The following is a 27,600-nucleotide window of genomic DNA, read 5'->3' on the forward strand; positions in this document are numbered from 1 at the left end:
TGTGATTGGAGACCATGTAAGAGTTAATAGATTTATGTTTACATTTAATTTCACATCTCAAGTAACCTTCTGTGAACAAATTGTAATATGAGGGTCCCAACTAGATGTAGACACCAAACCGCATAGAAGTGTATTTGTTTTAGTATCCTTGTTGATGAAAATTGTCTTGATCCAAATTCCACGGTATGCATTAATGTAATGCACCAGTGACAGCTGTCATCGTTTGTATAGTCACATGATTCTTTGCGGGGATCCTTTCAAACGATTTTGTAGTAGAGTTTTGAAAAAGTACGTATTCGTACAAGATGTAGGTTCTGACATGTTAGCCATAAAAATGCGTTCGAATTTGAATTCCTGCAGTTCTTGTTGTTGTTGTTGTTGCTGCTGCTGCTGCTGTAGTTAAGAAATAATAGGAACAATCTTGTGTTGAAACCCGAATACCTGCTGTTGTGTGTGTTTCGTTCAACCAGACTAGACGCAAGTGGTCCTACAAGTGTTGCACGATACATGTTGACTCCTCGACAGCTTATAGCTTAAAATAATGAATATTGAAGTTTCGGGTCCTCGTGTTGAACCCCTGTGATCCGTTAGTGACCGAATGCAGGACTACATATACCATGGTACAAGTAGTATTGTTGTTGTTATACACCATGTTGTGTTGAAATTATTCCCGTGATTACTACACTATTGACTATAACAAGGTAATTGTGTGTTAATTAGAATTCTAATCCCAGCTTTAATTAACCAGTTCAAATTTATCCAATTTTCGAGAGTTATAAGCCTGACCTCTTCCCCTTGCCAGTGACTCCCTATTACCTTTTCATGGACTCTACACCATATTCGTATCTGATCCTTCTTCGGTTTTGCTTTGGTCTGTTTGGGGGAAGGGGGTAATTGAGGCAGGTGGAGCAAGTGGAGTAGGTGGGTCGATGGCCTCATTAGTGTTCCACTTTCCACTACTACTTTACTTTTCAGTTAGAGTGCATTTAACTTAATTTTTCTTTATTTATCCTATATATATATCTCGAAGCAAGTTGTGTAGGTTGTAGCGGAATAATAGTTTTTGGATGACAGAGAATTTAAGTGGCTATCACTGATCCTACCATAACACCCGAAAGAGAGTGCTGCTATTTAAAGGCACAGTCCCACTCCGCTATAGATATTTTTCATATTTTATTGACTGGAAATGTTGTTGTATACTAATAGATAATATATAAATAAAGACTTGCATAAAGTTTCGAACTTGAAATTGAAAGGGTACCGGAGATATCGATGCCGGGATCAGTCTCATTAATCAACACCAGGATATGAATATTGACGAGGAAAAGTCACATGATACGTGTATATATATATCAATTCATTCAATCTTTCTATTTTGATATAACATATCTTCGTTGAGTATCCAGCAATTTTGTGTTTGTGATTCCATATTTTGGGAATAATTTGAGTATGTGGAAGTATAAATAGACTGTATCTTATCTTTCAGTTTTACCCTGGCTCACAGCAGTGTCTATAAGTGACAAGCGTCTTTATGGTCGTTACTAGACAAGCGTCTTTATGGTCGTTGCTAGGTAGTATGACATTCTTCACACGTCTTCGCGTGACCTTTCGCAATGCTACGATTCACAGCCATTGTACAAATCTGCATGTAAAACTAATCCTTGATGAACACATTGAAAAAAATCGTGTAGTTTCACCTGTAAAGAGATAATTTAGTTGCAGTCATATTCTTTCTTCTACTTTGAATTGCTAGATTTGCAGACGAAAGTAATACATTTCCTCGGAGTTGAATCGGGATCGTGTGAAACGACAAATTAAATTAGTTGATAAACACTATCAATGCAATTATGAAATTTTCCCAAATGAGTTTCCAAATCATAGCAGCCTTAATAAACGATGTTCTGATACAGAACTTCAAATTATAGCGAATTCAAAATCCATTTTATAACAATACCAATAATGATGGAGAATAGAGGGGAACATCAAATTTAAGGAACAACCGACTTTTTATCATAACGACATGGAAATTTTAGGCCGTTCTTTTCAATGTGCTATCGCAGATCAATGCCAAAACACCATAGACACTTCCCTATAAATACAACATCATCCCTCTTCGATACTTTAGCAATGAATCTTGTTTTTTGTCGATTTCATGGGATAATGACATTTTTTAAAATTTGCCTCCAGAGTAACTCAATCAAATCACCCCACGAAATCAACAAAAGCAAGATTGAATGCTTAATATTTTAAACAAATCCAAGTGTGCAGTTACATAGCCTGAAATTTGTGCAAGTCTAACATATGGTCAGACATTTTAGTTTAGAGGATGATGAAACAGTATTTCTCATGCAAAATACGAGCGACACTTTAGAAAATATGAAACAAGATGATTAGATTGTAATAATTGTTTTTGCCAATATATTTTAGAAATTATGAAAATTCTCCGACAGCTATGCGGAAGATTAAACGTCTAAACCGAGCTTTACGGTCGTCTCCCGCTTCGCTTCGAACTGAGCAGCACCCATTTTTAAACTGTCATATAGTGTGCTTTGTGACCTTTATCAGTATGTTTCGCTGTGTTTTCATGATTTCAAGAACTTGGTTAAGAAGCAGTTCTGTATCAAAATTGCTCTGTAGACGCTCATTTTCTTGTTTGAGATTTGCATTTTCAGGCAGTGGAAGGTTAGAAAATGTAGCAGACGACAAGATTCGCAATCTCAAGCAGATATCGGAAAGTGGAAAACAAATCTTTTCAAATTACATTACTCCACGGACACCGTGCGTTCTCGTTGATGCAAGATAGTGCAAAAGAAACACAAGTGAAGAGCACATATAATTACAAATTCAGAGTAAGATACAGTAGAGCCAAACAATGAATTAAACTACACCATACAACTGTTTCATCTTTCTAGAACTTGTCAGTGATGCCAAGGGCCTTAAGTTTGTTGCGTAGAAAGTGACTGAGGAAAATCAAATGCAACATTGTGCATGTTTGTCACGACGCCACGGACACTGTCCTCAGAGGACAATTCGACTTCATCTTGTAGGGTTAGGGAGGTGCTCACCTCCGTCAGTATACTATCCGATACAAAAAACAAAACTACGATGTATTTATCTATGCATTATTTATTCCTAATTGTTATAATTACGATGAATTAAGAATAGGCGACACGAATTTCAGGTTGTTAGCCTTCTTGAAATTTGTAGATGAACTGTAGATATCTGAAATATGAAAACAATTGGCATGAATGATAACATTAATGTTACAGTGAGTGTTTATCTCTACCAGATACTTTTTTATATTATAAAGTTTATTCTATTTCCTATTTCTGATATATGATGAAACCAACCATTTATTTAGTGGGAAAGATAACAGATGTAATTATCATAAACCCTTGTCTGAAAAACTGTTCGCTTCATGTATGAAAGTTATCATAAATGTCTCAATTTGCAATTATATTCAAAGACTTATTTTAATTTCATTTATTCCATTAAAACGAAAACTGGGGTAATCATATTAATTTTGATGATCTGGTCATTTAATGAACCATCCCGCATGCATGCTTACTTATGAGTTTGTTTAAGTTCGTTCTTGTGACCATGGTAACATCATTCGATCTTCGCGCATGACACGTCTGTAAACAACGAGACGAAAGTTCATCCGTCCTACAGTAAGTAGCATTACATGACACAATGACCGAGAGGTGATTAGCCGGAAATTCAAACGCATTGAAGAAAAACTTTGTTTCGTGGGAACCTTGGGAGAGTATTGTGGTATCCTGGTCAACAACACATCTGCAACGAAGTACAAATGTAAGAACATACATGAACCACATGTATTCTAGTTTCTGTCCGACCATTGTAATTGTTAGTGTTCAATGACATCAACAACAAGGACTCCTTTGTGATAACTCTATTATGTATACTGATAATATGAAGAGCTCGCTTCAAGCCAGATCAAATACTTGTTTGCGCAACATTTGTCTGCAGTTTGAAAGTGAGAATATATATGCCAGCAAATGGCTTCTAGAAAAAGAACTCATTTCATACAACCAATGAAACAAGTTGATTAATCCCTTCACACATGACTGTCGCTACAAAATCCGTATGATTGGATCAATTCGTTTATTGGGTTATTTGTTATCCGACACAGAGAAATAATATCAAAAGTGAACAAAACAACCGCTTTATTGTTTAAATCTAAACCGTGAAAAACGTGAACCATTTACCCGTTTTGTATGAGAGGGTAGGTCAGATCTGGCCCGGCATCTGCGGTCGGCTTTGCAACGCATGTATCCAATCTCATTTTTACTTCTGGGTCATTCGTGTTGACATCGACTTTTACATACACATTGTCCCCAATGTGTGTGGTGATAGGATTTCCCTGTAACGTTAAATTTTATCACCCTGAATACACAAAATGTCTGCCGCAGCATCCCAAACTTGCAAAGTAGTTACATACAGTGTTGGTAACATAACCTAATTACTTCACTCATACGCAATTCGGTTGAATTAAATAAGGTAATAGGCTTAAAGATTTACGGACAATGCCAGAGAGATTATGATCCACGGAGTCAGATCAGACGAAAAATTTAAGAGATAGTACAAATGAATAACAAAGGAATAGTACATTCCAATATAAATATGGGATTTGATAAAGATTAGCCAAGTACAATGTAATCAAGTTGTATGATGGTTTTAGTATGATATCAGAAGGCAAGATATCACATATCTAGTTCTTACGATTCGTGACCGATATTTCTAATCATGAAAAGAAAACTTCAGTCCAATAATTATTGACATTATTGTCGAACAGATTTGATTCTTACTAGTTGTAGGAAAATTCCGCTGTTGAAGTTCAGTTATTGCTGTAGATCAATAAGACATACTGCAACAACACACGTACCTGTATCGCCTGGTAGAAACCTGAATCCTGATAAAATGTTAGATGTATGTCATAGTTGGAAGACCCGGAGAGGTGATGATGACCGGTGTCAATTGTCTGTGTGACGGACGGTGCAGTCGGTATGTAGCTTTGGGTTACGTTGGTCTGACGATTTACATTACAACTGATATCCACACGCCACCGATACCCGTGCACGATAACAGGGAAGGGTGTGGCCGAGTTCGGATACACTAACTGGTTGTGATAAATGATGTCAGTGTCCGTCGTCTGAATAAGGAGGCCAATATTGTTAAAAAAGACACACAAGATAATATGACCTCAAAACAGATTTAGCTGTAGAGCCAAACTATGAATTAAACTGCAACATACAACTGTTTGGTTCTTTTAGGACTCGTCAGTGATGCTAACGTCAAAAGCGTTGAAACCTAGAATGCGACTTCAAAAAATTCAAAATTGGTCGCCGAATGAAATGTGAAATCTTGATTTTATGTGCTCTAGTCGCATTCGAAATTTCGTAATTTCGAAATATGTGATGATTTAATAAAAAAAACGACAAGAATAAGTGTATATTCTTAACCATACCACTATTGGAATGGATTAAAACGAGGCATGCCGGTTACGGCAAACCTCAAGGAGTAGTAGCATATGTTCTTATTGTACTGATATTTTCTGAAAATTGGAAAAATAATTGATTACGTAACCAACATATTTAATGATAAAATATCAACACGTTGGACATATATCATGTTGGTAATGTAATTAGTTCTTTTATGTATGAATCAATTTTTCTGTTTGTCTTTCTACTTACTGTCTTGAAGGATGAACAGTCTGTGTAAGACTGCTGAAATACGACCAGGTCATCCACGACTGTGCCTGTACATGATTGGACGGCGAGATAGATATCAGACACGCCAGCATCCGGGTACAGCGACCTCAGTATAGTCATATTGACCACGGCGTTCCAGGTGGTGGTGCCACAATTCAAGGTCATTGCATCCTCTATCGTCAGAGCTATTCAACCAAAAAGTTTGACCTTCTAACTTTACAGACTTACATGCAATCTCAATCGAGTAAATCATTTTACCATATATGGGAATTGTCAGACGAGCAATGTATTTGTGCTTCAAGCTCAGTTCGAGCACGAGTCTTTTTAAAATTATTAGTCACACTCTGAAACGCATTAGGTAGTAGAATGGGCATATTAGCATTAATGTGAATCATTAACCTCTATTATTTTGTAGCATATTAGTCTATATACAAGGTATAAATCATGTTTACACATGTAATACTGACGTGTGTTATTTCAATGGATATTGTATTTTATTGTATTGAATCCGTTTATCAAGATTTTTCTTAAGTAATAGTTCCAATCTGACCAATTAGCATCCAGATCCAGAAACTGTCTTGAGCATTGTACAAAAGATACACAAGTGATACATATTTAGAATCATATAGAATAGAGTCAAGTGTTGAATTAAACCGCATCATGCAACTGTGTAACATGACAAAGTGCATTACCACCACACGCAATCTTGATATTTATTACATACATACAGACAAGAAAAAGTTGCAAAGTAGCACAACAGTCTACATATTTTCGGTAGGTACTTACGTTTCCATGTTATTCTGAATCCTTTTTCAGTTCCTGATCCGTTGGTCTGAAATCTCACGTAGAATTTCTGGCCCGGTATTACAGGAAATTCACCGCCATGTGAGAACGTTCCAAGACTAGGGCCATTCGGCTGCCCCCGGATCTTCATCGAATTTAAATACATCAGATTTGATATCCTAATTATTTGTATATTAAACATTTATGAACGATTTTTATATAAAACAATTTTTACCTAAGTACATATACTACACTTAAATATCTAATACTTAATATATCATTTATTGTGGATATGCAAATTCCTCATTGCGCTAATTTGCCAAACACGCGTTAATACGCTACATTTACAGTACATGTATGCAAACTAATAAACACGAACCCGAAACGTCTTCAGATTTATGTCCTTCAAGAAAAATGCTCCGTCAATTTCAAGGGAAAAAGGACTTGTTTACTGCGAAGTTTACAAAAAGACTCACATCTATAAAGTCTTCGTCGTCGTTCATGGTTAGATCCTGTATAACGAGTCCGTACATTCCGTTAGACGGGGGCGTGATCATGTACATGCAGTCAGCATTGTTGTCGTAATTCTGGGGGTAGTTCATCGAGTGAATTTCACCTCTCTCTGTTGAATACCTGGTAGAGCAATCTGTCAACGTTACACAGAATAATTAGTAAATTCAACATACAACGTTTCACGAGATCTTTAAAAATACTCCATATATTCTAAGACTGCATGTATACAACGGAACTTTGTATTACACTGTATCCTTCTAAATGTATTTAAATTGAAGAAACTATTACATTTACCTTTTAACTAAATGTTCCATCTTAACTTTTATCTGCATAACACTATTTTTAAGAAAAGCAGTATGAAAAGAGTGAATATTTCATTTTCCCTATTGCGAATTTTTCATTTCTGGATAGCAACACCCTTGCATCCCCAATCTATTGTGTTTACACGTGTAGTTGATTCGATATTCGAGGGCTTGTTCCAAGTATAGCGATTTTCGTACAAGATGTAGGCAAATGTTGACAACGTACATAATATGACAGAGGACAACATGTGATCTGATTAATTGGTACAAATTAGCAGGTAAAGATGTTCTACGTCAGAGAGATTAAGAACAGCTGAAAACATTAGCTTCAAATCGAGCAAACGAAGCCAAAATATTAGCAAAAAAAAAAAAAAAAAAAATATATACACGTAGACATATGGAAATACACAAGGATAATAAGACAAAGTGTTCCTGAAAGGGAGGAATCCTTTCCTTCATCGACAGCGTATAAATGTTGGTCAGTTCAAGTGATGTTATGTTCTCAAATGAAAATTTGTATTAATGTATACAAAATGTAAGTTCTAAATATTTAATTAAATGTGATTTATATGCGTATTTGTAATTATGTAAATAGAATGTGACTGGTGTATACAAGCCCTCCTATGAGAACATAACTTAGTGTTTAAGGGTTGAACCCAGGGCTCTTCAACCGTGGTGGCCTCCAAAATATGTACATGTTGATATCCATGTATGAATACCAATATATACACATAATTGCAGAAGGAATAACATTTGTTGTTTTTATCTGAAACTGGTTTATGAAACCAACAGGCATGCTTACAAGCATTGCACATATCTAACTTCATATTGCACGAGATCAAATACAAAGAAATAACTACTAATCATTAATGAACAGATTAAAAAAAACACCTACATCATAAATAAAGGACGCATCCAATCACTTACTGAAACACTGTAAGTTGACATATGTATTATTACATCTGGACCCAGTGCCTGACATGTGTACACACTGACCAATGTGGTCTTCCCACCCTTCACATGCGATCTGGTTGACAGACACGTGACTCGCTCCATCAGTAAATGTGTTAATAATTGGCTTTGTATTGCTGTGGAAAACAATTTAAGATTGTACAAAACACATCTGTAAATAGTACCTTCCAATACAAGATAAGATACAGTGTAGCGAAACACAAATTTCTTCATACAGCTACCTTGTGAATACATAGGATGTCACGCAGAAATACTGAACTTGTCAAAAAACAGATAGGGAGGTCCACTTACACAAACAAAACTATAAATTTGATAAAATAAGGAATTATTTCAAAAGGGACGTGCCACTATTAGAATGAATTAAAACGTGTTATGCAGGTTACGGCAAACCTCGAGGACTTAATCCACCAGAGGAGTCTATAACCTACAATCTCAAAGGTTGTGCAAAAGGCACACAAGTTATGTTGAAAATGTGTCTTGTTAGTATGCTTCTTGTGGTAGTTATATGATACTTTATCGATAATGATCTGTCCAGGAGATTACAATGTTGATAATGGTGATAGTTCACATTTTACACTGTTGTAACACTTAATAAACAAGTAGTTTATAATATAATTAGGATAATTTTACACTGTTGTAACAATAAATGTTACGGAAACAATGTTAAGTAGATTTTTACACTGTTGTAACACTACAATAAAACAACGTTTAGGTGACTTTTACACTGTTGTAACACTATAGTAAAATAATTTTAAGTAGATTTTTACACTGTTGTAACACTACAGTAAAACAATGTTTAGTAGATTTTTACACTGTTGTAACACAATGTTAAGTAGATTTTTACAGTAAAATAATGTTAAGTAGATTTTTACACTGTTGTAACACTACAATAAAACAACGTTTAGGTGACTTTTACACTGTTGTAACACTACAATAAAACAACGTTTAGGTGACTTTTACACTGTTGTAACACTACAGTAAAACAATGTTTATGTGACTTTTACACTGTTGTAACACAACAGTAAAACAATGTTTAGGTGACTTTTACACTGTTGTAACACTAAAACAATGTAAAACAATGTTTAACACTACAGTAAAACAATGTTTATGTGACTTTTACACTGTTGTAACACTACAGTAAACAATGTTAAGTAGATTTTTACACTGTTGTAACACTACAGTAAACAATGTTAAGTAGATTTTTACACTGTTGTAACACTATAGTAAACAATGTTAAGTAGATTTTTACACTGTTGTAACACTACAGTAAACAATGTTAAGTAGATTTTTACACTGTTGTAACACTACAGTAAAACAATGTTAAGTAGATTTTTACACTGTTGTAACACTACAGTAAAACAATGTTTAGGTGACTTTTACACTGTTGTAACACTACAGTAAAACAATGTTTATGTGACTTTTACACTGTTGTAACACTACAGTAAAACAATGTTTAGGTGACTTTTACACTGTTGTAACACTACAGTAAAACAATGTTTAGGTGACTTTTACACTGTTGTAACACTACAGTAAAACAATGTTAAGTAGATTTTTACACTGTTGTAACACTACAATAAAACAACGTTTAGGTGACTTTTACACTGTTGTAAAACAACAGTAAAACAATGTTTAGGTGACTTTTACACTGTTGTAACACTATAGTAAAATAATTTTTAACTTTTACACTGTTGTAACACTACAGTAAAACTATGTTTAAGTAGATTTTTACACTGTTGTAACACTACAGTAAAACAATGTTTATGTGACTTTTAACCTGTTGTAACACAACAGTAAAACAATGTTTAGGTGACTTTTACACTGTTGTAACACTATAGTAAAATAATTTTAAGTAGATTTTTACACTGTTGTAACACTACAGTAAAACAATGTTTAGCAGATTTTTACACTGTTGTAACACTACAATAAAACAACGTTTAGGTGACTTTTACACTGTTGTAACACTACAGTAAAACAATGTTAAGTAGATTTTTACACTGTTGTAACACTACAATAAAACACTACAACTGTTGTAAAACAACAGTAAAACAATGTTTAGGTGACTTTTACACTGTTGTAACACTATAGTAAAATAATTTTAAGTAGATTTTTACACTGTTGTAACACTTCAGTAAAATAATGTTAAGTAGATTTTTACACTGTTGTAACACTACAGTAAAACAATGTTAAGTAGATTTTTACACTGTTGTAACACTACAGTAAAACAATGTTTAGGTGACTTTTACACTGTTGTAACACAACAGTAAAACAATGTTTAGGTGACTTTTACACTGTTGTAACACAACAGTAAAACAATGTTTAGGTGACTTTTACACTGTTACACTGTTGATTTTTACACTGTTGTAACACTACAATAAAACAACGTTTAGGTGACTTTTACACTGTTGTAACACTACAGTAAAACAATGTTAAGTAGATTTTTACACTGTTGTAACACTACAGTAAAACAATGTTAAGTAGATTTTTACACTGTTGTAACACTACAGTAAAACAATGTTTAGGTGACTTTTACACTGTTGTAACACTACAGTAAAACAATGTTTAAGTAGATTTTTACACTGTTTACAATGTTAAGTGATTTTAACACTGTTGTAACACTACAGTAAAACAATGTTAAGTAGATTTTTACACTGTTGTAACACTACAGTAAACAATGTTAAGTAGATTTTTACACTGTGGTGACTTTTACACTGTTGTAACACTACAGTAAAACAATGTTAAGTAGATTTTTACACTGTTGTAACACTACAATAAAACAACGTTTAGGTGACTTTTACACTGTTGTAACACTACAGTAAAACAATGTTTATGTGACTTTTACACTGTTGTAACACTACTGTAAACAATGTTAAGTAGATTTTTACACTGTTGTAACACTACAGTAAACAATGTTAAGTAGATTTTTACACTGTTGTAACACTTTTACACTGTTGTAAAATAATGTTAAGTAGATTTTTACACTGTTGTAACACTACAGTAAAACAATGTTAAGTAGATTTTTACACTGTTGTAACACTACAGTAAAACAATGTTAAGTAGATTTTTACACTGTTGTAACACTACAGTAAAACAATGTTAAGTAGATTTTTACACTGTTGTAACACTACAGTAAAACAATGTTAAGTAGATTTTTACACTGTTGTAACACTACAGTAAAACAATGTTAAGTAGATTTTTACACTGTTGTAACACTACAATAAAACAACGTTTAGGTAACTTTTACACTGTTGTAACACTACAGTAAAACAACGTTTAGGTAACTTTTACACTGTTGTAACACAACAGTAAAACAATGTTAAGTAGATTTTTACACTGTTGTAACACTACAGTAAACAATGTTAAGTAGATTTTTACACCGTTGTAACACTACAGTAAACAATGTTTAGGTGACTTTTACACTGTTGTAACACAACAGTAAAACAATGTTTAGGTGACTTTTACACTGTTGTAACACAACAGTAAAACAATGTTTAGGTGACTTTTACACTGTTGTAACACTACAGTAAAACAATGTTAAGTAGATTTTTACACTGTTGTAACACTACAATAAAACAACGTTTAGGTGACTTTTACACTGTTGTAACACTACAGTAAAACAATGTTAAGTAGATTTTTACACTGTTGTAACACTACACTGTTGTAACACTACAGTAAACAATGTTAAGTAGATTTTTACACCGTTGTAACACTACAGTAAATGATGTTAAGTAGATTTTTACACTGTTGTAACACTACAGTAAAACAATGTTTAGGTGACTTTTACACTGTTGTAACACTACAGTAAAACAATGTTAAGTAGATTTTTACACTGTTGTAACACTACAGTAAAACAATGTTTATGTGACTTTTACACTGTTGTAACACTACAATAAAACAATGTTAAGTGACTTTTACACTGTTGTAACACTACAGTAAAACAATGTTTAGGTGACTTTTACACTGTTGTAACACTACAGTAAAACAATGTTTAGGTGACTTTTACACTGTTGTAACACTACAGTAAAACAATGTTTAGGTGACTTTTACACTGTTGTAACACTACAGTAAAACAATGTTTATGTGACTTTTACACTGTTGCAACAATACAAGGAAGCATTGTTTAGAATCTTACTTCTGTAAAGGTTTTGTTTGTCGATGTGTCATATTTTCGCGAAAGTCATGAAGGAGAGAATGGTTTTTACACTGTTGTAACATAAGTAAAACAATTTTAAGTAGAAAATTTCGAAAATACTTAACAGTAATCTAATAAAAAGTATCTCAGTACGAATTGACAACTTATAAGAACAATGACCTAAGAATTCTATATAATGAGCAATGATAAAAGCCATAAGTCCAATCTGTTTTAGATGACATTTAGGTGAATGTAAGTTTTCGGAAATTTCGGTAGAATGATATTCAGAGACTTTCATGAAAAACCTGTCATAAATAAAAGAGGACGTTAGGTTAAGACGAGTGACAGACATTATGAAAGGTTTGCCGTCCTTGTGACAGTGTGGGTAGGTTTTCTCACCTGTAGCCAAGCATGCTACAAAAAACCTCAGCAGTAGTGGTGTCTACGGCACTGCTACACACCACGCCCCACTGTCCGTTTTTCAGAACCTCGAGACGCCCGTCAAGGACAGACGAGCCGTTCACCAGGCGCGCTTTAACATTGTCTGGGGAAAATCAAACATAACGGTATTACATCATCGAGGAGATCACTACTACTTACATATCATTGTTGATCTATCACATCAAAACTGACAAGAAAATATGTGCTGACTTTTAAACCAGAAATCGTTAACGAGATTAATTTTTTGATTGATAACATATGCTAAATATTAAAAAAAAACAATGAATAGTGTAATGAATATGAATTTTATATACATGTTCCTGATCCTACCTGTACAATCGAGTCCCACCACCATGTCAGTACAGTTAGATTTATCTAGGTCAGCTTTACACAGTCCGATGTCACTTTCGTTCCCGCGACAGTCTATTTCCCCAACAAGAATAGCATTTTCCCCTTGGGCTAATGCAGTGGATGTCATGTTGTAAGATCTTCAAGCATAAAAAATACACATTTGAAGTTAATTAATATCCAATATCATTAATGTAAAGTAAAAATAGGAACTGCCTCAGGAGAGGACCTTGAGGCAAGCCAGCCGGTACGGTTTGCCAAGTTGACCTAATCCATTTGATACCACTCTGTGTCTCATATTAAATAAAAATGAAGAGAACCATCTCAATATGTTGCCACAGACTCCCTATTTTTCAGGTTAAACAATAAGCCATCATGACAAATCCTATCGAATGCTTTAAATATATCACAGAATACCATTCTAACTTCTTCTCCTTTATCTATATGTTAAACCATTGTATCATAGAAACTTAATACTTAACAATTGGTAGATAATATCATTAACATCAACAATAAAATGTTACAACTACCAATTCATTCAGGTAAATCATAACATCCTACATACAACTACCTTGTCACTCACCTGCATCATACACATACAACTACCTTGTCACTTACCTATATCATACACATACAACTACAGTGTCACTCACCTATATCATACACATACTACTACAGTGTCACTCGCCTATATCATACACATACAACTACCTTGTCACTCACCTATATCATACACATACTACTACAGTGTCACTCACCTATATCATACACATACAACTACCTTGTCACTCACCTATATCATACACATACAACTACCGTGTCACTCACCTATATCATACACATACAACTACCTTGTCACTCACCTATATCATACACATACTACTACAGTGTCACTCACCTATATCATACACATACAACTACCTTGTCACTCACCTATATCATACACATACTACTACAGTGTCACTCACCTATATCATACACATACAACTACCTTGTCACTCACCTATATCATACACATACAACTACCGTGTCACTCACCTGCATCATACACATACTACTACCGTGTTACTCACCTGCATCATACACATACAACTACAGTGTCACTCACCTGCATCATACACATACAACTACCTTGTCACTCACCTATATCATACACATACAACTACCTTGTCACTCACCTATAACGTACACATACAACTACCGTGTCACTCACCTATATCATACACATACAACTACAGTGTCACTCACCTGCATCATACACATACAACTACCTTGTCACTCACCTATATCATACACATACTACTACCTTGTCACTCACCTATATCATACACATACAACTACAGTGTCACTCACCTATATCATACACATACAACTACAGTGTCACTCACCTATATCATACACATACAACTACCTTGTCACTCACCTATATCATACACATACTACTACAGTGTCACTCACCTATATCATACACATACTACTACCTTGTCACTCACCTGCATCATACACATACTACTACAGTGTCACTCACCTATATCATACACATACAACTACCGTGTCACTCACCTATATCATACACATACTACTACAGTGTCACTCACCTATATCATACACATACAACTACCTTGTCACTCACCTATATCATACACATACTACTACAGTGTCACTCACCTATATCATACACATACAACTACCGTGTAACTCGCCAATATCCTACACATACAACTACAGTGTCACTCACGTAGAACGTAACATCCTACATACAACTACCGTGTCACTCACCTATATCATACACATACAACTACCTTGTCACTCACCTATATCATACAAATACAACTACCGTGTCACTCACATATATCATACACGTACAACTACCGTGTCACTCACCTATATCGAAACATCCTACATACAACTAACGTGTCACTCACCTATATCATACACATACAACTACAGTGTCACTCACCTATATCGAAACATCCTACATACAACTACCGTGTCACTCACCTATAACGTAAAATCCTACATACAACTACCGTGTCACTCACCTATATCGAAACATCCTACATACAACTACAGTGTCACTCACCTATATCGAAACATCCTACATACAACTACCGTGTCACTCACCTATATCGAAACATCCTATATACAACTACAGTGTCACTCACCTATATCGAAACATCCTACATACAACTACCGTGTCACTCACCTATATCATACACATACAACTACCTTGTCACTCACCTATATCATACACATACTACTACAGTGTCACTCACCTGCATCATACACATACAACTACCTTGTCACTCACCTATATCATACACATACAACTACAGTGTCACTCACCTATATCGAAACATCCTACATACAACTACCGTGTCACTCACCTATAACGTAAAATCCTACATACAACTATCGTGTCACTCACCTATATCGAAACATCCTACATACAACTACAGTGTCACTCACCTATATCGAAACAACCTACATACAACTACCGTGTCACTCACCTATATCGAAACATCCTATATACAACTACCTTGTCACTCACCTATATCATACACATACTACTACAGTGTCACTCACCTATATCATACACATACAACTACCTTGTCACTCACCTATATCATACACATACAACTACCGTGTCACTCACCTGCATCATACACATACTACTACCGTGTCACTCACCTGCATCATACACATACAACTACCTTGTCACTCACCTGCATCATACACATACAACTACCTTGTCACTCACCTATATCATACACATACAACTACAGTGTCACTCACCTGCATCATACACATACAACTACCTTGTCACTCACCTATATCATACACATACTACTACCGTGTCACTCACCTATATCATACACATACAACTACCGTGTCACTCACCTGCATCATACACATACTACTACCGTGTCACTCACCTGCATCATACACATACAACTACAGTGTCACTCACCTGCATCATACACATACAACTACCTTGTCACTCACCTATATCATACACATACAACTACCGTGTCACTCACCTATATCATACACATACAACTACAGTGTCACTCACCTGTATCATACACATACAACTACAGTGTCACTCACCTGCATCATACACATACAACTACCTTGTCACTCACCTATATCATACACATACTACTACCTTGTCACTCACCTATATCATACACATACAACTACAGTGTCACTCACCTATATCATACACATACAACTACCGTGTCACTCACCTATATCATACACTACCGTGTCACTCACCTATATCATACACATACTACTACAGTGTCACTCACCTATATCATACACATACAACTACCTTGTCACTCACCTGCATCATACACATACAACTACCTTGTCACTCACCTATATCATACACATACAACTACCGTGTCACTCACCTATATCATACACATACAACTACAGTGTCACTCACCTATATCATACACATACAACTACCGTGTCACTCACCTATATCATACACATACAACTACAGTGTCACTCACCTATATCATACACATACAACTACCGTGTCACTCACCTATATCATACACATACAACTACCGTGTCACTCACCTATATCATACACATACAACTACCGTGTCACTCACCTATATCATACACATACAACTACAGTGTCACTCACCTATATCATACACATACAACTACCGTGTCACTCACCTATATCATACACATACAACTACAGTGTCACTCACCTATATCATACACAAACAAATACCGGGTCACTCACCTATATCATACACATACAACTACCGTGTCACTAACCTATATCGAAACATCCTATATACAACTACAGTGTCACTCACGTAGAACGTCTAAACATCCTACATACAACTACCGTGTCACTCACCTATATCATACACATACTACTACCGTGTCACTCACCTATATCATACACATACAACTACCGTGTCACTCACCTATATCATACACATACTACTACAGTGTCACTCACCTATATCATACACATACTACTACCTTGTCACTCACCTATATCATACACATACAACTACCGTGTCACTCACCTATATCATACACATACAACTACCTTGTCACTCACCTATATCATACACATACTACTACCGTGTCACTCACCTATATCATACACATACAACTACCGTGTCACTCACCTATATCATACACATACAACTACCGTGTCACTCACCTATATCGAAACATCCTACATACAACTACCGTGTCACTCACCTATAACGTAAAATCCTACATACAACTACCGTGTCACTCACCTATATCGAAACATCCTACATACAACTACAGTGTCACTCACCTATATCGAAACATCCTACATACAACTACCGTGTCACTCACCTATATCGAAACATCCTATATACAACTACAGTGTAACTCACCTATATCGTAACATCCTACATACAACTACCGTGTCATGTTGTGTCCATCCGTGACTACACACATATCCCCAGTTGTTATTGTAATTAACTAATACACGACCCCGACCGGGCTGGTCCCCATCCACCAGCTTTACACGATGATAGCCTGCAAAGAACGATGTTTCCAAAACAGACAAATTAAAGTTAAAAAAAGAAAGTTAAAATATGAACACCAAGAACGTCATCCGTGTTTTGTTTTTTGCCTTTACAATAAGATGTGTTTGTTTTCCCGCTAACCGTATTAGTCCTGATCCTCCCCAGTACCTACCCATTGGTGCTGGGTTACACCGGACTCCAGCGATGTCACCAGTGGAGCACGTGTCCTTACCCCACTCCTTTGCCAGAGGACAAAATGCCAGATTGTCCTCGTTGCCACGACATAGAGGAGATATTTTATTCCCACCTCCTGAGGAGGACCCGAACCAATTGTCCATGTACACTGTTGGAGAGCTGCTCCTACAAAATAGCAGGACAAGTATCTGCTTCAAGCCACATTGCATTAAGATGGTGGCCTCTTTCGTAAAGGTAAAGTCAAATTCCAACTAGATGATAAAAAAACTTTTGTGTTTCTCTGTAATATTGCAGTAAATAAATGGAGATTAACATTGCTACTAAGAATAATCAACTACTAGACTTCCAAGTTAATTTGTGAATGCGTCGCTTACTGAATATATATAAGGTTTATTGACCCTTAATATGAGTTTCTATTTCAAAGGAATGTAATAAATCGGATATGAAAATGGAACGAACGTAAGAGTTTGTATATCTCCTAAATACAACAACAAAACTACAGTAACCTTAAGTCAATCACAGCTCCGCCGGGTGTTACAAAACATAAATGATGACGTCAAATCTTTGATAAGTGATTACAATTATATTTACTTTATTGTATATTCATGTATATATATATACGTAATTTATTATTCGACATGTACAATCTTTTAATTGAATACAACTATTAACATAAAACAGAATGTTACATCAATACTAAAAAGCATTCTGTAAACTTACCAGTAGCCTAATGAACGGCAAACAGATCTAGCGTCATTTTCGTCCCAATTTTCATCACATATTGCATTTCCCGAGATGTGAATGCTGCCTTCTTTGTCATTCCTGATATTTGTACTGTCCAGTAGCGTTGTGTTGTAGTCAACTTCATCAACAGATTGAATATGGACAATATGTACATGGAACTTTCAATACCGCAATGATCTTACTAGCATGGTTGTATTCTAAAACATTGTCACTGATGTAAATCAATCGTTATATTTCAAAGGTATTAACTAGTGCTGTGTAATCCAAGTCTTGCTAATTTGCAACTTAAACATAAAATCCCACTTATATTGGATATTTGGATGATCCCAAATGATCGGGAACAAAAATCATTGGTCGAATAAAAGTATTATTCTTTGGACCATGCCACAACGGCATTATCCGATAAAATATCACGGATCACAAAGGGCGTATAGTAAGCCGGAGTATACTGTAAAATCAGCTATTTCCTTGGGGCTCAAACTTGGTGATTAAAAAAAAAAAAAAAAAACATTTTCGTTGGCGTTTGATTTCATGGATAGAACAAAAAGCAACTAGTATTATAATCCATGTCCACTTCTATCTGTTTATCATTTCGTTAACATATCAGTGTGTGGATTCAGTGCTCATGAACTAAAAAAAATAGGTGCCTGAAGCAAGTGACGCCCCAACAGCATTTGTCTTCTTCATCTACTATTAATACATTTGAAAAAATAACATTAAGGCTTGTTGCGCCTTGCATTCAAATGACAAAGTCCTAGATTCAAGCGATCACGATCATTGTTTATAACGGTACAGGATGGTGTGCGAGATGTACAGATAAGCTCCGTAGTAAGCATGAAATTGAGTTCAGTTTCTTCCGCATCATGTTTAATGGTGTATGAGCCGGTGTCTTAAAGGCTCGTGGTGGCAGACTTAATACCGGCGTTACTCACCATAACATGCAGCGCCCGCGTCTCTAGCATGATCACAATTGACGCGTCTTTGTCCATTAGCCTGACAGAATAATATATCCTCTTCGGAGCCATTACATTGTACGTTAGATAGTCCTATTTGTCCTACACCTCGTCCGAACTTCCCGCCAGGATACGCCTTTCCTATGACGTCTCTGAAACAACATTTCATTAAGGTATATCAACAGCTTAGATACCTACCCTTCCGGAACTCCTGGTCTGCTTTTCTCCTGCCTTTTTCATTGGTATCTGTATGAATATTTGTTTCGTTTATATTTTGTTCCGTTTCATTAAATTTGAATATGTTAATTTCGGTTGTATATCGATATTTTCTTTTGTTCTTTGTTTTAAATTCTAAAAATGAATTGTTGCTCAATTCTTACAGGTTGCCGAGTGAAAATGAGCCCTGTCTCTATTAAGTTTACCGTATTTAAAGGTCAGGAATCATATGCATATATGTATGTAATTTGAAAGATGTTAAGGTTTTACTCACCCATCAATCGGGTACTGAAGTAACATACGACACACTGTGGTTGCATCAAGGTCATCCCAATTTTCATCACAGATGGTCGCCCATGATCCATTGATCTTGACCTCTACTCGACCTTCTAAAGAATGCGATCCACCAACAAGACGCACGTTCTTTGTTTCTAAAAATCAACGACTGTATCGTTTTTTTCACATTCTCCATTAAAACGAACAGCAATAACAGAGCTATATACATTTAAAGTCTTAAAGTAGACATACACATAGTTTTAGCGATGGAGGATCTAGATAGATTTTTAACAAAGGAGCAGTAAGTGACAGCAATACATACGACATCGGACGCCCACTTCCTGCGAACGTGAACAGTTGGTGACACCCCAGTCTTTTGTCCGGCAAAATGAAATATCAGCTACCGATCCCGAACAATTAAGTTGATCAAGTAATATATCTTGACTGGGAAGATGGTTGAAATAGGAGTTTGGCAGTATTTCAGCAACTGTGTCTCTATTGATATAATAGATGTAAACCAAAAGAAACTATAGCATTTATACAGTTATCATGTATATCGTTTACCATTTTTATCGTTCAGCCACCTACTGTTTTATTACCAGTTAGTAACTTCAAACAAACGTTAAATGGTTTAACTTTGTAGTCTGCATGGTAAAAAAGATCAAGCAAGTATAATCTCTAAAAGCAGTATTCATCATGATTGCATCAGCGTTGAATTCAGCACAAACCTGTCAATTAGTGTGGGTACACATATGTAGAGATAAGTTAATAATGATAATAATTATCAGTACTATAATATGTATCTGTCTTTACAACAAAACTGTTACATTATCATGATAATATAATGATTTAAATTTTCCTTCCAATTATTTAGAAAAAGTGGTAATTCTGACCATCAAACTTCAGGCAATGCTCTCACAGACGGAGAATTCTGATTAGCTTGTAACACGCTGACGACAAGGTTCTGCATACCACAGCAGCATTTACGTGACACTTAAAAACGCTAACCTACGAAATTTTTTATACAAAAATAAATGTCACTTTATCAAGTTTCATTTTACTGAAGATAAATGTGAACTCAACCTCAAACACAATTCATTTATATCTGAAGCATACTTTTACCTTCTTTGGAAATTTGATTCATTGCGCGACAATATGCAAGAAAAATTCATGTTTATGTAATTGCTTTAAATTCTTTAACGACTGACTTTATTTATTGATTTTTTTTTTAAATTCTCGTCTTAGGTAACAAAACGTCAAATAGCAATGACGTGATCTTAGATAACAAAACGTCAAATAGCAATGACGTGATAAGATAAATTCTTTGTCATAAACGATGAAATATGTTTTCAGATTATATACTGTAACTGAACAAGCGCGATAGATATCTGACATGAAACTTGTTTTTATTGAATTGCGTAGGGTATATCTCATTCTAATACGTTTTTGAGAACACAACCTATGATCATATCCCAGCATTCTGCACACGACATCCGCTTCCGGCTGTTCGAATCCTTGACTACACACTGATCCCCAGCGGCCGGAGTGAAATACTTCCAATCGACCTTCCCAGGGTCCAACGCCACCTTCCAAGCGGATATTGGTTGACGCTTTCAGATAAATAAATTAAATTAACTGACGTCTGTCGTAAAGATTTGCAAGACAATGTTCATACTAGGAAAACAATTGGGCACTTGTTCTTCACGACTTAATAGAAATACATCGTTTCAGTTTTTTTTCGCTTTGACATTATTTTCATTTTTGTTTGATTAGAAACTCTTTATACAATGACAGATTATTACAAATATGATATTCCAACGAAAGAGTAGATAATTGTGGACAACTTTCACTCAATGTTTTTAGACTTTACATATAATACGTACGACAGGACAGTGCCGCCGGATTTTCTGAAGCACATGTGTTATACGTCCATGTCACATTCCTACATTCTCCAATATCTTTTTCATTTCCAGTACATTGCATATTTGATAACCACGACGGTCCAGTGCCTTTTCCAAATTGTCCATTACTGAAAATTGTAGGGTTCTGATGACTGCAAACAACAAAAAATACCAACATATGAACAAAATTAAAATCCAAAATCATATTCAATTAAACTAAAGCAAAACATGAACAAACGCAAGATTTATACGGGGACTCCTGAAAAAGTATAAGGAAAATAAGACCAGGTGTTCAATGGAAATACTACTTAATTATCGTGTGTCCAAGCTATAACCAACATGGAAACAAGATTCAAATTTCTCAATGTTCTTCCTGTAATAAACAGTTGTTTATGATTAGCTAGTCCTAAATCTATTACTACAACTTCTAATAGCTACAAAAATATCATCATGTCAACATTATCATCATCCAAACTCAATACAACGTGAGCAAAATATGAACAAAAGAAAGATGTACACGAAGATTTCTGAAAAAAGTACAAGAGGCATAAGACCACGAATTCCGGAAGAGTCGGCGTCTTCTGCTTTTTCGCAGACAACCGCAATGTAATCCTTGGTCAATCCAAACAAGTAATGTCACGTCCCAAAAATAAGAACAATGTACACAACAATGGAACCAACTGGCAAACTAAAATTGAACACGTCCAGCTTCCTATCACAGAAAGAAATAGAATACTTCTCAGTGAGATCACTATTATGACCGTAAAACTACCCCGTACTTTTCATCACGCTGCATCTTTTGAAACCCAGTGCTATGATGTAGCCTGTCAGTGGATGACGTCTTGCGCGAAAATTGTGATAATGGAAACAGGCCATTGGATATCGAATCAACTGTGTCAAAAACACCATATGTTGATGACGCATGGACATTGCAAAGATATATTCACAATAGGGAAATTGAAATCATCTTGTTGGTTTCCTTGTAGGAGAAGATCCCGATGAAGAGGAATCTGTCGTGAAAGTGAATGTGAGAATTAAAAAACTCTACTATATCAACCTAAATGTTAATCCATGCAATTGCCCGAAACCAAATCCATGGCCAGTTTCGTGTTTAATTTCAAACTGCAAAATATTTGACATTCAAACTTTTCATGTATAAAAAATATTATGATATTACATGTATCTATTTTTCCCCAATAGGACACAATTTTTAAAACCATTTTCCGTTTCCTGTGATAGTTATTTTTAAACCAGTCAATGGTTTTGTTTACTTCCAACGGACCTTTCATTAATTTTTACATTAGTTATATTACTTTTCATTATTCATGATTTGTGATTCTTAAAATTACCTCATGTCCACTCCTAAAGAAGTGCAGATCGTCTTAGCGTCATGCGTTGTAAAGTGCTCACCACACAAGGTTCCCCATATGCCATTGTGTAAGACCTCCACCCTGCCCTCTAGAGGAAACTTTCCATCTACCAGTCTAATTGGTGTGTAAGCTTCCGACAAAAAGATATGTTTGTTACCAAAACAACAACACATTTTACCTTACAGTGTTGACCTGTTTCTACAAATTGTTGGATACAGAGTAGCGTTGGGAAAAAAAAAAAAAAAAAAACAGTTCCAACTATAGACTTTTATTAAAGTCGGTTTCTTTCAAGTAACCGCACCATTGTTAGAACCAACAACATAGATAATGATAAAGTACAAACTGAGAAATCTAATTGAATTATTGTCTGCCTACCTTCATTATTGTTCTTTACAACACAAAGATCATACAACATGGGAGCCATGATTGATGAAGGTAAAGCTTTTTTCCTGCATGTCTCTCATCTTTCTTTGATACCAGTAAGAGTTCCTACTGCCTGCCATTATCTTAGCTAACCCTTTTTTATGCTCTGGTCATTCTACTCACAACATTGTATGCCAAGGGGAGTGCCGTGAGCTGTGGTGAAGGGGTCTGTAGCGCATGTGTTATCGATGATGCAGGTCAAGTTGACTTCAAACTGATTGCTAACACCCTGAACGAACTTTGTCCCGTCAACGATCTTGGCAGCCCTATATAAGAAATAATGACATTCATGAATATATGACGTACCGTCCAAAGGAAATACGACTTTTTAGAAAGACCCATGCAGTTATTTATGAGATGATAAATTTGAGAAGTCAAAATCCTATTGACTGAAGAAAACCTAACAGTGACATCGACGATAATAAAGTCAGATTGTCGGTTTGTTTACTTTAATTAGCCGCAAATGACATTAATATGCAGTATGAGAATACTCCAATCTGTCCTTTAGGGGAAGTAGTGAAAACAATGTCAAAATGTGTGATGACCACCGATACATCATTCAGTTATTCATCTCTGTATCAAAACCTTAGTATGTTAAAAAAAAGAAACATCCATATTAAGATCCATCCGTAGCGTATAAAGGAAGGGTAACATCATAAAACAGTCCCAGAATTGCAATATATTAACAAAGGCAACACGGAAAGCCTATATATATGAAGTATGGGAATGATCCATTGTGAGATTCTCCAGAAAAAATGATAATTTGTTAAGGGCGGACGACAGAGTGACATCGGACAACGCATAACGGGGCGAAAGACGAATGAAACAGCTGTTCGTGTATTCGGTACACAAAACTGGCAACTGTTCAGAAATTTACTTTTAAGAAAACGAAACAAGAATGATTGAACACGACATTCAAATTTAAACGTATAATCAAACATAAACACGGTGTTTAGGACACGAATTTTTCTGACATTCTGTAGAATTTTTTTCACATCGGTCTAGATTACAATTCCATAAAAATGTCATGAAAATGTCATGATACATTAAACTGACAAAAGTAATACGTACGCCGAACCCAGCCCCAGTACAGAACATAAACCCTGGGCAATTCTGCTTGTTATTCCAGTGGTGATAATTTCACCCCACGTCCCAGCCGAGTTCTGTCCCTCCAAGCGTCCCTCATGAGGATTACTTCCACCTACTAGTCGAATGTGTAGTTCAGCTACATGAAAAGTAAATGGTAACGTTTGATAAATAATTCGTTCGGTATTCATTTTAGGGTAGAGGTAGACCCACAAGTAAATAGCTCTTCAATACGTATTCTGTAAGTGATACTTTAATACCGAAAGATAAAAGCGACTCGTTCAATGAAAATTTGACGCATCAATCCAATAAAAAAAAAATCGTGGGTAGCAGTGGCTAACTTGTAAGGAGGTAGTAAAATGGTGTGGAGAAGTGGCTATCTATCTAGTGTCGGTCAGTAACATTTTGTGGGTGTGGTAGTAGTGGATAACTTGGGTCGGTCAGTAACATTTTGTGGGTGTTGTAGTAGTGGATAACTTGGGTCGGTCAGTAACATTTTGTGGGTGTTGTAGTAGTGGATAACTTGGGTCGGTCAGTAACATTTTGTGGGTGTGGTAGTAGTGGATAACTTGGGTCGGTCAGTAACTTTTTGTGGGTGTTGTAGTAGTGGATAACTTGGGTCGGTCAGTAACATTTTGTGGGTGTTGTAGTAGTGGATAACTTGGGTCGGTCAGTAACATTTTGTGGGTGTGGTAGTAGTGGATAACTTGGGTCGGTCAGTAACATTTTGTGGGTGTGGTAGTAGTGAATAACTTGGGTCGGTCAGTAACATTTTGTGGGTGTTGTAGTAGTGGATAACTTGGGTCGGTCAGTAACTTTTTGTGGGTGTTGTAGTAGTGGATACCGTGGGTCGGTCAGTAACATTTTGTGGGTGTGGTAGTAGTGAATAACTTGGGTCGGTCAGTAACATTTTGTGGGTGTTGTAGTAGTGGATAACTTGGGTCGGTCAGTAACTTTTTGTGGGTGTTGTAGTAGTGGATAACTTGGGTCGGTCAGTAACATTTTGTGGGTGTGGTAGTAGTGAATAACTTGGGTCGGTCAGTAACATTTTGTGGGTGTTGTAGTAGTGGATAACTTGGGTCGGTCAGTAACATTTTGTGGGTATGGTAGTAGTGGATAACTTGGGTCGGTCATTAACATTTTGTGGGTGTTGTAGTAGTGGATAACTTGGGTCGGTCAGTAACATTTTGTGGGTGTGGTAGTAGTGGATAACTTGGGTCGGTCAGTAACATTTTGTGGGTGTTGTAGTAGTGGATAACTTGGGTCGGTCAGTAACATTTTGTGGGTGTTGTAGTAGTGGATACCGTGGGTCGGTCAGTAACATTTTGTGGGTGTGGTAGTAGTGGATAACTTGGGTCGGTCAATAACTTTTTGTGGGTGTGGTAGTAGTGGATAACTTGGGTCGGTCAGTAACTTTTTGTGGGTGTTGTAGTAGTGGATAACTTGGGTCGGTCAGTAACATTTTGTGGGTGTTGTAGTAGTGGATAACTTGGGTCGGTCAGTAACATTTTGTGGGTGTGGTAGTAGTGGATAACTTGGGTCGGTCAGTAACATTTTGTGGGTGTGGTAGTAGTAGATAACTTGGGTCGGTCAGTAACATTTTGTGGGTGTGGTAGTAGTGGATAACTTGGGTCGGTCAGTAACATTTTGTGGGTGTGGTAGTAGTGGATAACTTGAGTCGGTCAGTAACTTTTTGTGGGTGTTGTAGTAGTGGATACCGTGGGTCGGTCAGTAACATTTTGTGGGTGTTGTAGTAGTGGATAACTTGGGTCGGTCAGTAACATTTTGTGGGTGTTGTAGTAGTGGATAACTTGGGTCGGTCAGTAACATTTTGTGGGTGTTGTAGTAGTGGATAACTTGGGTCGGTCAGTAACATTTTGTGGGTGTTGTAGTAGTGGATACCGTGGGTCGGTCAGTAACATTTTGTGGGTGTTGTAGTAGTGGATAACTTGGGTCGGTCAGTAACATTTTGTGGGTGTTGTAGTAGTGGATAACTTGGGTCGGTCAGTAACATTTTGTGGGTGTGGTAGTAGTGGATAACTTGGGTCGGTCAGTAACATTTTGTGGGTGTGGTAGTAGTGGATAACTTGGGTCGGTCAGTAACATTTTGTGGGTGGGTATAGTAGTGGATAACTTGGGTCGGTCAGTAACATTTTATGGGTGTGGTAGTAGTGGATAACTTTGGTCGGTCAGTAACATTTTGTGGGTGTGGTAGTAGTGGATAACTTGGGTCGGTCAGTAACATTTTGTGGGTGTGGTAGTAGTGGATAACTTGGGTCGGTCAGTAACATTTTGTGGGTGTGGTAGTAGTAGATAACTTGGGTCGGTCAGTAACATTTTGTGGGTGTTGTAGTAGTGGATAACTTGGGTCGGTCAGTAACATTTTGTGGGTGTTGTAGTAGTGGATAACTTGGGTCGGTCAGTAACATTTTGTGGGTGTGGTAGTAGTGGATAATTTGGGTCGGTCAGTAACATTTTGTGGGTGTGGTAGTAGTGGATACCGTGGGTCGGTCAGTAACATTTTGTGGGTGTGGTAGTAGTGGATAACTTGGGTCGGTCAGTAACATTTTGTGGGTGTTGTAGTAGCGGATAACTTGGGTCGGTCAGTAACATTTTGTGGGTGTTGTAGTAGTGGATAACTTGGGTCGGTCAGTAACAATTTGTGGGTGTTG

At 36.2% G+C, this 27,600-nt stretch overlaps 1 protein-coding gene across 1 annotated transcript in view; it reads right to left on the reverse strand.

The window, feature by feature from the left end:
* Positions 1–3,145: 3,145 nt before the first annotated feature.
* The window catches only part of LOC132545328 (deleted in malignant brain tumors 1 protein-like), a 26,153-nt gene continuing 1,698 nt past the window's right edge, over positions 3,146–27,600 (reverse strand). The window contains exons 5-25 of the mRNA XM_060209005.1: positions 24,914–25,067; positions 23,966–24,108; positions 23,399–23,549; positions 22,032–22,201; positions 21,608–21,758; positions 20,471–20,643; positions 20,147–20,303; positions 19,636–19,808; positions 18,680–18,821; positions 17,937–18,124; positions 17,630–17,774; positions 13,203–13,360; positions 12,831–12,975; positions 8,258–8,418; positions 6,992–7,161; positions 6,519–6,660; positions 5,715–5,917; positions 4,907–5,173; positions 4,230–4,384; positions 3,569–3,795; positions 3,146–3,222 (exon numbers count right to left, since the gene is read on the reverse strand). Of these exons, the coding sequence (XP_060064988.1) occupies positions 3,146–3,222; positions 3,569–3,795; positions 4,230–4,384; positions 4,907–5,173; positions 5,715–5,917; positions 6,519–6,660; positions 6,992–7,161; positions 8,258–8,418; positions 12,831–12,975; positions 13,203–13,360; positions 17,630–17,774; positions 17,937–18,124; positions 18,680–18,821; positions 19,636–19,808; positions 20,147–20,303; positions 20,471–20,643; positions 21,608–21,758; positions 22,032–22,201; positions 23,399–23,549; positions 23,966–24,108; positions 24,914–25,067 (3,452 nt within the window). The remainder of the gene's footprint in view (positions 3,223–3,568; positions 3,796–4,229; positions 4,385–4,906; positions 5,174–5,714; positions 5,918–6,518; positions 6,661–6,991; positions 7,162–8,257; positions 8,419–12,830; positions 12,976–13,202; positions 13,361–17,629; positions 17,775–17,936; positions 18,125–18,679; positions 18,822–19,635; positions 19,809–20,146; positions 20,304–20,470; positions 20,644–21,607; positions 21,759–22,031; positions 22,202–23,398; positions 23,550–23,965; positions 24,109–24,913; positions 25,068–27,600) is intronic.

The sequence above is a fragment of the Ylistrum balloti genome, unplaced genomic scaffold (genome assembly GCF_031769215.1).
Source record: "Ylistrum balloti isolate Yb309-2 unplaced genomic scaffold, AGI_CSIRO_Ybal_v1 Utg369840, whole genome shotgun sequence".
Lineage (NCBI taxonomy): Eukaryota > Metazoa > Mollusca > Bivalvia > Pectinida > Pectinidae > Ylistrum > Ylistrum balloti.